This window comes from Mauremys mutica, chromosome 21 (assembly GCF_020497125.1).
Source record: "Mauremys mutica isolate MM-2020 ecotype Southern chromosome 21, ASM2049712v1, whole genome shotgun sequence".
In the NCBI taxonomy this organism is placed as follows: domain Eukaryota; kingdom Metazoa; phylum Chordata; order Testudines; family Geoemydidae; genus Mauremys; species Mauremys mutica.
In genome coordinates, this window is record NC_059092.1 from 6,852,961 (window position 1) to 6,867,433 (window position 14,473).

A 14,473-nucleotide genomic window follows, 5' to 3' on the forward strand; every position below is an offset into this window, starting at 1 on the left:
CCCAGATTACTGATTCATCTGAAGACTGCCAGGGAGGGTTGTGGGTGCTCTTCTCACAGAGCACTGCACCATGTGATATCCCTTCCTCTCCCCCCCCCCCCCCACCGCCATGCAAATCCTGGCAGAGGGAAGACTCAAACTTTAAGGCTGATCATCTAGTCTGCCCTCGTGCACACTGCAGGCCACAGAACCCCACTCAGCCACTCCTGGAATAGACCACTAACCTCTGGCTGAGTTACTGAAGTCCGCAAATCATGATTTGAAGACTTCAAGTTACAGAGAATGCATGCACCATTTACGTTAGTTTAAACCTGCAAGTGATCCATGTCCCATGGTGCAGAAGGCGGCAAAACTGGCCCAGAGTCTCTGCCAATCTGACCTGGGGCAATATTCTGTCACAACCTTATCTGGCGATCAGTTAGACCCTGAGCATGTGGGCAAGACCCACCAGCCAGACACCTGGCAAATAATTGTCTGTAGTAACTCAGAGCCCTGCCCATTAGTGCCTGATCACCAGCTGTTGGGGATATTTGCTACTAGAAGTCACAGATGGGCTATGTGCCACTGTAGGCAGTCCCATCATACCTCCCCTCCATAAACTTATCGAGCTCAGTCTGAAGCCAGTTAAGTTTTTGCCCGTACTGCTCTCCTTGGAAAGCTATTCCAATGCTTTTAGAAACCTTCACCTAAACTTGTTAATGGCCAATTTATATCCATTTGTTCTTGTCAGCATTGGCGCTTAACTTAAGTAACTAGTCTCCCTCCCTGGTATTTATCCCTCCGATATATTTATAGAGAGCAATCATATTTCCTCTCAGCCTTCCTTTGGCTAGGCTAAACAAGCCAAGCTCTTTGAGTCTCATCATAAAGTATGTTTTTTTTCCCCATTCGTCTGATCACCCTAATAGCCCTTCTCTGTACCTCTTCCAGTTTGAATTAATCTTTCTTAAACGTACGAGAGAGCAGAATTGCACACACTATTCCAGATGAGGTCTCACCAGTGCCTCGTATAATGGTACTAACGCTTCCCTATCTCTATTGGGAATATCTCGGCTGCTGCATTCTAAAATTGAATTGGCCTTTTTCACGGCTGCATCACATTCATGGCTGATAGTCAGCCTGTGATCAACCAATACAACAGATCTTTCTCCTCCTTTGTTGCTTCCAACTGATAAATCCCCACCTTATAGCAAAACTTCTTGTTGTTAGTCCCTAAGTGCATTAACTTGGTCTTTGCACTATTAAATTTTGTCCCAGTGCTATTACTCCAGTTTTTAAGGTCATCCAGATCTTCTTAGCTAGCTAGGCATGGTTAGAGGGTCCGAGCTGCATTTCAGCAGACCTGCATTAGAGCCTTGTTACCGCCTGGCAATCATGGTACAGCCCTGTCTATAAGCAGGTTTGAAGCAAGGTATGCCAAAACAGTCAGAAGCCATGGGCAAACAGTGTTGCGTGTGGATATATATGGACTCAGCTCCATTACAACCTGATTATAAACTTATTTAAAACTATAGCATGGATGATCCTATAGTCTGAGCACCATCTCCAATGCTTAATGGTATCAAGAAATGTTAAGTGTGGTTTTTTTATTGAGAGAAGTGGAAACTGGTTCAGGTCACACTAAGTAAGCCACCATTCAGTTGCCTAATAGTGAATGCTTAATACTCACACAGCTCTCTCCATGATAAAGGCCTCCAAACAATCCTTATAATGTGCCAGAGAGGTAGAGACGTGCTACCCCATCTTGTGGATGGGGTAAACAAAGCCAAGAGGTGACATGCCCAAGGAAATGGAGGTTCAATCGCTTTCTTGGTGGTTCTTTCTCAGTTGAAGCCCTCTTTACCTGTTTCTCTTAATGCTGTCACAGAACAGCTGCCACTGTTGACAGAGCCCAGCTGAGTGTGCCAGAGGGGCTGTTGGAGAATCTTGAGGAGCCATGGGCGTGCGCCTCCTCACACTGACAGCTAATGCAAATGTAATGGTGCTTAGAAGTGAGAGCGGAGGCAGGAATGGAGCAGTGTAGCCAAATCACTAGAGGAGCTTCTGCTGGAACTGTTGCCTGGCATTTCTCTTTGGTCAGCTTTGCCATCACCAAATATGAAGAATGCACTCTGGTTTCATTAGAAGTCTCTTTATTCCTCCACAGGAGACAAAGTTCCTGTATTAAACATCCCTACAAAGACTGTCCCTTAATATTCAGTGTGCTTGGCTCCAACCAATGGTAAAATTAGCATGGGCAGTATGAATATACAGTATAGATGCAACAGTGCTTTGCACTTACGTGGTGCTTTTCGAGGGGGATTGTCCCCATGTTACAAATGGGGGAAATGGAGCACCGTGAGGCTAAATCATTTGCTTGAGGGTAAACAGTCAGTGTCTGTACCAGGAACAGAACCCAGCCTCTTGGATAACCATTCAACATGCAATATCCCATGAATGGAGAGGAGTGATCTTTAAATTCATAAAGCAGCCAACCAAATCCAGTATCTTATATGTTTTTAAATAAAAGTTTTTGCCTGCCTGCTTAGTCCAGCATCAGCATGTTGCCAGCTCTCCGAAGCACTGTGTATTTACTTCAGGTTTCTGTCAGTTGTACTTTTGCAGAGCTCTGGGCACTTTAAGGGAGCTGGCTTAGAACCACTTTGGCTTTTATGAGAGTAAGCACCCTGAGATCTGAATGAATTGCCACTAAATTCAGCACCCGCTGCTCACAAAGAACAGCCCTTGCTCTAGTATTTTAGAAGAGCGTTTTCTCTTTGAGGGTCGGCGGTGGCAGGCAACTGCTCATTCAATTTCCACATTGTGCACCTCTTTCCTAGTGTGACGAGACTCTTCATAATTGGCAAATGAACGAGAGTTTGAGTGCTGCTGCATAGCTCCTGCTATGAATGGATGATGAAATGTTAAACCGGAGCCTTTGGCTAACTTTGCCAAGCTGAGGTTGCAGGAGGTGGGCGGGAAAGAGAGCCTCTCATTAATGCAGAGCACACTACTGGAAGCTTATAGAGTGGCGAGGCACCACAGTAATAAATATTCCACAGCCTTGCCGAATCTGCTTCCCTGGGAAGAGTTAGCTTTTTTTGATCTGTGGGTGAAACACATTAAGGCCAGTTATTGCAAAAATGACTGGTGAATTTGAGTCCTGGCTTTTGAGACACCTTAAAGGGACCTGATTTGCATAGGCTATTTGCACAGCATTCTCTGAGAATCAGGCCTCTTTAAGGTGTCTCAAGTTGGGCACCCAAAATCACCAGTCACTTCGGAAAATCTTGGCCTAGGTCTTTATGATTATCCAAGTAAAGGCTGGGCAAGTAACTTCTGTGCTTGGGCAGGTGAACTCCCGTATCCTTCTGCAAGGTTCAATTATTTTATTTATAGCCCGTCTCCTTTTGCTTCACTGAATACTTGGGGGCAATGCACAGCAAAATAGAAAAACATAAAATAGCCTGACCTCTTAAAACAAGATTCAGGGAGGACTGAGACAGGACAAAGACCTGTTTCGTTACTATAGCCCTCTCTCCCCATAAAGGCCTTACAAATATTTTCTTGGATGTCCATTTAAAGCCTGATGGTTTTCTAAAGTGTTGCTGTTTTGTGTGGTGTTCCCAACTAGATTTAAATTCCAGAGAACAGGAGACATGCCAACCCGTACATGTGATTAACGTGGACATTCAGGATAATCATGAGGAGGCGACTCTGGGAGCTTTCCTTATTTGCGAGCTATGTCAGTGTGTAAGTATAAAGTTCGCATGCCCTATGGGCACCTTGGACCTAGCTGATTAAAAGGTTTTTGTTTTTTAAATTACTTAAAGATGCTTCTTAGAGCACTGCCTATGCTAGGTGATTAACCTGGGTGAATCTTTACCTGAAGCAAAATCCATATTGACAGACTGATGTTTCCCGAATCCTTCCCTAAGATTCTCTTCAGAGCGGATGTGCCTAGATGGATGAATCATCATTGAATTAATGTTTTTTCTAGGGGAAAAAAAAGTTAAAACAAATATATAATTAGCCATGGGCATTGTGCTTGAATGAATATGCAATGCTTTTAGCTACTATTGTTTAAATCCAATATTGCACAGCCTGCACACTCAGCACTTACTACACGTTGAACCCCAGATGTGCTAACACTTCATTGTGTGCATAGAAACCATATACACTTAAAGAGGCTTATGTCCATTGCAACACCAGCTTTTAATATACAGTGATTCAGTTTAGATGTTCAGTTCTGAGGCATTACAAGAATGAGGAGTGCATCTTTTCGGAATGTTGCCCGGAACAAATCCCTCATTTGTGTGTGTGGTCGGGGAGAGAGAAAAAGCTTAAGCAGCTGGTAGCTTCTACTTTCCACCTTCAGTATTCTTGACCCTACCACCTTATTTAATCAACACTTGTATCTTCACTGGCTGATGCATTAAATTCTAAAGAAATGTAGCATTGTGTCCACGACGGCAAAGAGGAAATTCTTCCATGAGCCTCGATATTCCACTGTCATGGCAGACTGGAATTCCACAGGAAGTCTGGTCTATTCTCTTGATGCCACACGCACACTTTCAGTCTCCAAAATCTTCTGTAGGCTTGATGAGATGGCAAAGCCATGTTTAAAGCTCTCAAGTCTCCTGTGTGTGCTTGCACCTAGTGTGGAACTTGCAGCTGTTTTGATTCTTTCACAGGGAATGTGGGGTGGGGTGGGGTGGAGGAGAGGTCTCTTCATGTTGCATGATCCAGGAAGATGCTCAAATGTAGTGCTGCCAAGAATATGCTCTAAGTAAATTGGTTTGTTTTTATGCTATTGTTGCCCAGTCTGATCTGAAGAAAAGTATCACCAATACGTTGAGTGGGAGCTAGAAGGGCTGTAGATGTAACTTTTTAAGGTCATATATAGTCTCTCTCTGTCTTGTCTCAGACAAAAGAGAATTCCTGGCCACACTAGTTAGGGAAACAATGTTAGATGCCTCCACTGCTAATATAGGTACTAGGGGACAAGGATCACAGTGTAGATGGGACCTTGACTATGTTTTGTAGTCAGGCTCAAGTCTTGGCTGTGTGTTGAAATAGGATTAAGGTGCCATCCACATTGCAAAATGGAACTAAATTGTAACTAGGTTGGGGACAACAGTATTGTAACCTGCTGCCTCGCACAGTGGTCTTTCTAGTGTATATGGGGCCACTGTGTGTGTTTGAAAAATGGTTCTGATTCCAGTGTGAACATGGCCCAATGTGCCAGTCTGTCTGCCTGAATTCCTTTGAGGATTTGTTTTTGTTGCTAGTACTGAACTCAACAACCAAGCCACATCTTTAGTAATCAAATGTGGTACAAATTACATGTCAATATTATAGTTGCATGTTGTTTTTTATGTTAAAGAATACGTATGTGTATCTACATATTGGGTGCAGCTTTAGGATTACTGGCAAATTGCCAATGAAGTCCTTAATGTTTTATAATTTGGTCCATCCCAAATTCAGATTTAGAAACCTAAACTAAGAGGAGCTACCTTGCTGCAAACTCATCAGCATTCTCTGATGTCAGTTACTGATGTGTTCTTCCTCTTCTTAGATACAACACACAGAAGACATGGAAAACGAAATAGATGAGCTGTTACAGGAATTTGAAGAGAAAAGTGGAAGGACTTTTCTTCACACTGTCTGCTTTTATTAAAGCACGCCCGTCGCTTAGGCCTTAATGCAGATGAAAGAAGCATGTGTGTAACGTTCTGACCATACTGTACTTTCCCGGAAGATGAACTTCGAACTTTTTTTTGTTAATAATTTTCCTTTTCAGTGTTTGTTTTTACGTTTCAGGTGTTCTGCTACAGGCAGGCAGAGAGACCTGCTGAATTGTACATATGAAAATGAGAAAAAAAATATACATAAAGGCCACCTATTTAAAAATAAAAATCAAGATTTTTTTAAAATCCTACTTTAATTGTTACAAGTGGGATTTTAATTATAAAGAGAATGTTTCTTGGATGATACAGTTTATATTGTATTTTTCCAGCTTACAAATTTATTTTATTTCAGTTGTGCATTTTTTTCTTCTTTTAATGAAACTGACTGAATGGCTGGAATATGCAAAGATGTGAATGGGAAATGAGTATCTGTATATTATTAGAGATGACATTGGGAGCATCCAATAAAAATGAAAATCTCCATTTCTTCCCTATCTTTGTTTTCAGAATAGAAGCTGGATAACTGCCTGTTGGTTCCTTGTGATGAAACTAAAGGTCTCTAAAACAGCATTAGAGAAAAGTGGGTTCAAACAAATGAACGTGGGTTGAGGGTATGGCACTGAACTTGGACTTAGAAGTTCCAATTTCTAATGCTGGTTCTGCCAAAGATTTCATATATCACCTTGGGCAAAGTCCCTGATCCTGCAGTGAGATGCATTGAGGTCAATGAGACTCCATACAGGTGCAGGGATTTGCTTATGCAGTTCTCATTGCAGGAATCAGGGCCTTAATCTGTCTCTGCCTCATTTCCCTGATGTCACTTATAACCAAGGTGTGCTATGTGAGGGTAAAATAATGATGTTAAGGCCTTAAGATACTCTAATGACATGCTACAAGTAAACAAACGTGTTCCATGTGAAGAATGGGAAACCGTAAAATCTAGAAATAGGAATGATTTAATTATAAACGGAAATTGAGTGGTTTTTGGATCTAAACATTCCCTCCTGTGTTATGGTCTCAAACAAGATTGGTTAGTTTTTGGCCTGCCAGTAGAAACAGTTGCTGTTTTATAAAGAAAACCAAAACATAATTGTATTGCTCAAACTGAGGGAAATGCCAAAAGTGAACAGCATAAACAGTGAAAATTAAGTAATTTATTAGAAGGTAAAGAATGAAAAAAGTGAAGAGCTACTGGTAGAAGATGAGAATCGTATGTTGATGATGTCTCTTTAAAGGTAACCTATCAAGGATTGAGAGAGAACTAAGTTTGTGTCCTTTTTACTTCTTTATGATGTATGTAGAGAGGAACTGAAAGGTGCTTGCTTATTTTAAAATGACACTGGAGTCAGATTCCAGATTCCTGTGTTCTCTTTCTGGCTCTCCCATTCTTGCTATGTAGTCTTGGATAAAACTATTACCCACCCACCCCCATTTCACAAAAACACTTAAGCAGGTGCTTAAAGCTCCATTGACTTCAATGGGATTTCAACGCATGCTTAAAGTTAAGCAAGGGCTTAAGTGCTTTCCTGAATTGGGGCCTTTGTGTGTCCTTTCCAATCTGTAAAATGCCAATATTTATCCACCTCTCAAAGTGTTTCACAGCTCTACGCATGAAAAGCCCTATGGAAGTGGCAAGTATCTACCACTTTCCTAATCTCTTTAACAAATACACCTACAGTTCAAAGATGTATTTCTTCAAAGGTAGAACGGATGCAAGTCAAGTATCTGACCGTGTTGCTTTGCACCCAGCAGCTCTTAAAGCTGACTCAAGAGCTGTCTGCCCCATCAAGGGCACCATGGAAATTCTTCCCCTCTTTGCCCATGCAAAGGCTGAGTCATGATTTGCTTTGAAAAGCCATGACCCTGTAGGCTGACGTGCTTTTCAGGAATGTCCTAAGTAACCACTAAATTATACTCTGATCACAGAAAACCCTACCTCACTAAAATACCCACACCCCATTTCCCCCCAAAATGTAATCCCCCCCAATTCTTGTGAATATGGCTAGAGGTGAGTTAAAACTGTGGCACTTATAAGCAGTATTGCTTGCATAGTAAATACATTTTCTTTGTTTCTCTTCTCATCCTGTTTCCTTTTGTTCCTTGAGACTATTTACTTAAAGGCAGGATTTCATCCAACTTCATCAGCTTCTGGTCATTCATATGTTTGTGACATCATAGCTGGTTGCTATGGGAATATTTGCAGTCAAAGAAAGATGGTTAAGATGACTCTCGGAGGGCTAAAGTGCTTAGAGATGGCCTCTTTAAGAAAGGTGTTCCATGTGTCAGTCAGCCAGAACGATTGAACAAAAATGTAAAGCAGAATTATTGTTTCTCACCTCAGATAGCATCAGCAGCTCTGCAGAGTTGCACCCATGGGGAGTAGAAGCAGGCACAGTGCCTGGAGCTGTATCCCACTTCCATTGTCACTCTTCATAAACAAAACTATTTATTATCACTTCATAAAAACTGAGTAAGCATCTGAGGATATTGTTGTACATGGCCAGCGAACATGAGTTTTGTTAGCTTTTTTTAAGCGAGTATGTGTCCATATAAAATATATATACATATCCAGGAGATCTTCAGAGAGATCCTTTTTGATTACATAGGAATATGCTGTGTATGTGTGTGTGTCTAAAAGGGAAGCATCCTGATTGCTCTAGCCATTAAGTGTGGAGTCATATATAGACCTTGAAGAGTTCAGCCAAAATGATTCCATTTGCCAAACGGCTAATCTGCTGTTCCTGCAGATTATGCACGAACCACTTGAATCCACCCCTCGCCCCAGCTTTGCTTCCAGATTTACACAAAAGGCTTTGATCTAAAAGAATGCTCTGGGGTTTGGGATTCTACAGAATCATCATCTCCTTTCTAAGTTGTGCTTTGTCACTCACAGGTGCAATTTAAACTGGGAGCAAATATTTATCACTGAGGCAGGAAATAAATTATAATGTTATCAGGCCTCAAATTTCATGAGCTAAGTTGCATGCTGAAACATGCCTAGTTAACAGCCGCCTGAGTGGGTAGACTAGTATTAAGAGGGGCCCACAACCCAGTGAAAAGTGATTCTAGCTGCCCTGTGCAGAAATTGCTTCCCACTCGTACCTTGCTCTGCTGCCTTCTTGAGCTGTTCATGTGCTGACACGTGTTGATTCTGAATTAAGTTTATATGGTGGCAAAGGAAAGATGTATTTGTACTCTACTCAGATGTTTGCCTCTAATGCCTTTCATCTTCATCAAAGCCCACAATAACCGGGTAGGGCCTAGAAAAACCCAAAGGGTTCCTTCTTTTTAAAGAAAAATAAATAAAATCCCACTTGTGTGGTCTAGGTCCAAGCAACCTCCTGTGCCAAAAAATGGTTTTCAAGAAACAGATCAGACCACGGGGGATGAAAGGAAAAAGGAGATGAATTTCTGTTTTTTTAGAATATGGAGACACTCCATAAACCTCATGGATGATACTGGCAGGAGAAAAAAATTAAAAATAGCAAGTTTAAAACTTTCACCCAGACATCCCAATGAAATGCAAGTGATTTTGTAATGGATGCAGCATTTTAATTGTATGGATATTCTGACATCACTTGAAGGTTTAACAAGAGTATAGATGGAAGAGTTAATCTATATTTTATAATCTATATTTTCCCATCTTCACTTGTCTCATCAATGATTGGGCTGGGAATATGTTTGTCTTCTGAACCGAAAAGCATTCAATCATTTTTCCTCATTCTGGGGTTGATGCTCTTTACATCCAGCTAGGAAAAATAATTAAGGGTAACACTCCTCGTGGGGTCTTGGATACAGTTGTTTGTCCCTCTGTTGGTCAGAGTGGGGGGTAGTCCTGGCTAATCTCTCCAATCTGTATCAGCCCAGAAGAGGTGGCCTGGAGTGACAGATTCCTCGCAGTGATTTCTTCTTACTAAATTTAGTGACTACCTTTCGTCAATATTGTTTTCACTACATTGACTTCCCCTGAAAGGCCACAGCGATTTAAGAATCTTTCATATCGACATGTGTTTACAAGGCTTGGCTTCCCCTTGCTTCTAGAAGATTCATTATTTCTTGTACATTTAGGTCATCTAACTAGGAACCCAGAGTAGTTCTGATCTCCCCAAGCTGAGTCCTTAGCAGATCACACCCCTAACTGATTTGGGGACTTGCTCCCGGTGCCTGTCAGAGATGTGAAGTTGTGTGGGTTTCCAGGTTACAGTTTAACATCCCTCTTTTTACACAAGTCGCTTCTGATTCAGCGTCTTGGCTTTTCCTGTTGTGCTTATTTATCTTGACTTGTACATGAACTTCATTAAGGCTTGGTTAAGGCTCCTTCTTTTTGTCAGAAGCATCAGGATAATGTTTCACAAATGGGCTTCTGGAAATAACTCCCCAATGAGAGAGACGGGTATTTTCTTGGGTCTGTCCTGCCGATCTCATCCCTTACGTTCTCCACACACGGGCTTCCATTGCTGCCATAAGATGTTTAAGACGTTCAAGACACCAAGCAAGTGCAAATGGTACAATAGACCTGTGTACGGTGGAGCAGAGAGAACTTTCCCTAGGATTGTAATACGGCTGGAGCCAACCCTTGAGCAAATTTTGTCTAGAATCCCTACAGACTCTCTGGGCTCCTTCACAAGCTTGTTGCCAAGCAATCCCCCTACCTCCTATTCCTGGCCTCTTTTTTCCCATGCCTACAGGTGCTAGGAGAGGTTCAGAGCACTCGGCAAGCCATCAGTTCTGGGCGCAGCATTGATGGAGAACCATTTAGCTGCAACAAGGAGTGACTGCTGTGGGCCCTCGATCAGTGAAGGGATAATGAGGAATGAACAGCAGCACTGATAAAGACAAAGCTTGAGAGGTCATCTATGTATTTAACACTCAAGCTTCTGAAAATCTTTTAATGTTGATACCCTGGGCCAAACTTCTCCCTGGCCTATCTCCATTGCCTTAGAGGGGGGCAGAATTTGGCCCATTTTCATTATTCCCAGTGGGATAAAATGAAGAGGTCTATTTTATGCAGATGCCTGTGTGTGTTCTAACAGCTTGTATTGCTGCACTGGCTTCTGCCACTCAGTAGGCGAACTGAAGTGATTTTAAAACAATATATTTGAATCTATCCCTAGGGTGCCACCTGGCTGGTTTTAAACTGACCTGGCTGGTTCTTGTAGTGCTTTGCTGGTGAAGATTTAGTGTCATGTTTTTTTAATTTTCCCCACTTGGGACCAACATTTTGTGTAAGCTGCAAGCACCCACAAGCTCGCTGCGTGATTACAACTGCCACCCGTGTCACGTGGCTGGGAGCGCGGCCCACTCTGTGCGCCAGGCACTCAACCTGCTGAAACTGCAGCAGGCAGCTTGTTGCCGCACGGGGAAGCAGGATGGACCTGTGAGCGGTGCGGGGGGATGCAGGGGCTTCTGGGAAGGAGACACCCTCAAAAGCTGGAGCTCCTGGCAGGGGCTGATTGTAGGGGTTCGTGAGGTGTGTGTGTGTGGGGGGGGAGAATAGGTCTAGGCAGCACTAGGGCCCTTTTTGTTAGTGTGTGGGGGGGGTGCTAGTGGCTGGTTTTTCTGCATCTGGGAGAAAATTTAGGGTACTTACCCCTAAACTGTGATGTGAACCATCCTGCCTTTGAAACTTGCCTATTGCAGATGTTCTAGCCCGGTCTGTGATCTTCTCCTAGTGCCTCAGCAGAGGGATGCTTCCTTAGCCAGGATCCTGCATATGAAGTCACAGCTGGGGAACCTAAATACAGGCTGTTCATACTGGAGCCCAGCCTGAACGGTGCTGACCTAAATTTCACTGCAGTATAGTGTATACAGGACCATCTTTGTCTTTACTGCTGTGCAGGAAGAGTAGTTAAAAGTGAAGTGTGAGACCGCCAAATAAATGAAACACACAAATCACTTCTGAATATTCTTACATGTTACAGGCCAGCTTTTCAGGTGCTCAGCACCCATTTAGGCACCTAAATAAGGGCTGGATTTTCAAGAGTTCAATACCCAGCATCCTGAACTCTTGAAAGATCTGGGCCCTGCTGTGGGTGCTGAGCTCTTTGGATGTTTGGTATTTCAGGCAAGCACAGGTCATTACTTTGGGCTTGCAGCAAACCAGGAGGCTTCTGTTCTGCATTTCCTAGTAGCTTCCCCTTTCACGGCCTTACCTTCTCCCTCTGGCTCCTTTTATTGTCAAAGGATGACTTCAAGCAAAAGCAGCGTGAGCCTGGCTCTCGTGAAGGGCGTGTGAGCACCTCTCGCTGGAGTTGCACAGGGCAGCAAGATCTGTGGCAGCTTCCCACATGGGCATCTCTGCCAACGTACCACAAGCCTGACCTTGCTTACCATTTCAACCAATAGGGCTGGGGTTTCTAAGGCCTGTTTAGGAGTGAGAAGGATGCATATACTATAAGCCTGAAAGGATAACAGAAAGGATAATGGCTAGAGTCTAACTGATCCAACCAGGGTCTTGAGGTGCTGTGATTTGAAATGGAGAGGAAATCACCTTGCCAATTTGGTTATAAAGGTGCCAAACGGCACAGTGATTGTATAATGCAAACTACAGGTGCTTGTCTACATGGGAATGGCGTAAGGTGTGAAGTTAAACTGCTATAAACGGGCAAAAGGCTGTCTGGACACCAAGTTTAATAGAAGAGTGGCTTCTTTCTGCTTAGCTTAAGTTGATTAGAAACAGGTTTTAACTCAACCCCGATAAGCAGTTCTCATACCAAAGTGTCCGAAGGTACTTTAGCAACCATTGAATTACATTGGTTTAAAAGCCAATCCCTGTGACACTGGGACAACTGTCCCATTCAGACAAGCTGTCTGATCCCTATCTACAGGAGGCTGATGTCACCCAACAAATTTCATGGGTGACCCTGGCTTCTGCAGTGGGGAGATGAAAGGTTATCCTAACTGAATAGCGCCTTGCTTTTAAAGCTGGAGTTGATCTGGTCAGCTAACAAAACAATCTCTATTGTTAAATTGGGGAAAGAAAAAAAAAGGCGACTGTCAATCTGCTTCGGTCAGGTCAGACAGACGCCATCACCTTGTCTCCAGGCAGCTTTATCTTAAAATCTCCCATCACTGCCCCTGCCCTCTGGTTGGCTCTGCTGGTAGTAGCACCAGTGGAAGTGCTAAGCTAGACAAGTCACCAGCGAGTTGTTGATTGTGTCGCATAGCCCTGCTCTGTGCACGACAGATAAAACACCAACTCCTTGTCTACTCCTCTCCAGCGTCATATTGGTCGGACGCGCAATCTGGGTTTGGATGCCTCTCTATGGCACCACCTGTGTGTGGTCTCTGCTTGTGCTACCCAGGTAGCAGTTTGATGAGTGGGAGGTTTTATTAAGAAAAAGCTTAGTGTAGGCACAGCCACTGAAGCAGAGCTGCACGGGGGCAGGAAGTGAAGCCACTGAGGGGCACGGTGCTTTGTCCACAATAAAGTTACTTATTGGAATAATGATCCCCATGAAACCTACACAACATGATGCTTAAAAATTGGTCCTTCTAAGGACCTAGGGCAGCACCTTGTACCCAGGCATCAGCTTCAAAGCTGGTGTGTGAGATAAAGCTGGGGGAGTGCTGGACTTCACAATGATCAGGCCAGGAGGAAGACTGTAGGTTAATTTAATAAAATAAATAAAGGGTATAGTGGGCAGTGATGGGGGAGGAAAAGTCCTGCTGGAGTCTATTTTGGAGTAAAGAAAACACATCAGATTCCTGTCAGAATGACACCTCCCCCCCCGTGTTCCCTGCCCCTCAATTAAATGATTACAGGAGTAGAAATTCCTGGTCATTCAATGTCATAGGAGGTCCTGGGAGTCCAACACTCTGCGCTGTGATTGGATTTAATAAAGGGCAGGGTGATTTCATGATGGCTAACAACAGTTGTAGCTTTGCGAGCTAATAAGGGTGATGAAATCCGAAACTTTAAGAATGGCCAGTGGGAGTCAGAAAGAGTTTACATACATGCACACAAGTATGGGGGCGAGGTGCTGATGATGTCGGGGGTGGCTTCACCCCATTGGTCAAGATGATAGATGAGAGGAACATGATTTATAGCAAAATGGCAATGACTTAAATCTATGTAGGTCCCTCTGTCGAGCTGGGTCCTAAAGGGCTTGAAAACACTTTGGCTAATACTGAAATATGGGGTGAAATATGTCAGCTGTTTAGCATCAACATTGTCCAACTGTTTAACATGGGATGTGAAGAATACTCAATCCAACTGAAACTGCAGCATATGGAGAACAAAATTAGCTGGAACAGCGTGTGTTCAGGAGGACACTGCAGTTAACAACTCTACTGTCATGAGAAAAATCCTTGGCATCTCTTATGACCGTGCATGATCAGGACCTTTGCTTAGAGGCAGCACCTGGAGGACCACATGGCACCATAATGTCAGGGTAGGAAACTGGTACAGGAGTGATTCAAGAGAAGAGCTCCACCTACCAAATCTCTGGCACCTGAGAACTGATCCCATCTAGCTGGTGAGGTTGGACAGGATCTCAGCCATGCTGGAGTGGCTGCAGGCCAACCAGAAATCCCAAGCGCACACAGTTCCTCAGGACTCATTTTAGAGCCAACTGTTCTCTGCTTTGGTTTAGCTTGGTTGTTACTTTAAAAATGCTCTTCTACAGCTAGCAGAGCACTAGCTGCATTACTTCTGCATTACCCCACAGCAGTCTGCAGCTAGACCATAGAAATTGTTTCACAGCTCAACGAGACATGAAACCAGAGCCAGGCTGAGTAGGGCAAGGAGAAATCCCCATAGATGGTCACACCGCTCCTTGGGGAAGGGCTGAACCAAAATAGTC

General features: G+C 43.4%; 1 protein-coding gene across 1 annotated transcript in view; it reads left to right on the plus strand.

The window, feature by feature from the left end:
* The window catches only part of SSU72 (SSU72 homolog, RNA polymerase II CTD phosphatase), a 57,707-nt gene extending 51,555 nt beyond the window's left edge, over window positions 1-6,152 (plus strand). Inside the window, exons 4-5 of the mRNA XM_044996390.1 lie at window positions 3,614-3,732; window positions 5,558-6,152. Coding sequence (XP_044852325.1) covers window positions 3,614-3,732; window positions 5,558-5,659 — 221 coding nt within the window. The 3' untranslated portion in view covers window positions 5,660-6,152. The remainder of the gene's footprint in view (window positions 1-3,613; window positions 3,733-5,557) is intronic.
* The last annotated feature ends 8,321 nt before the right edge of the window (window positions 6,153-14,473 follow it).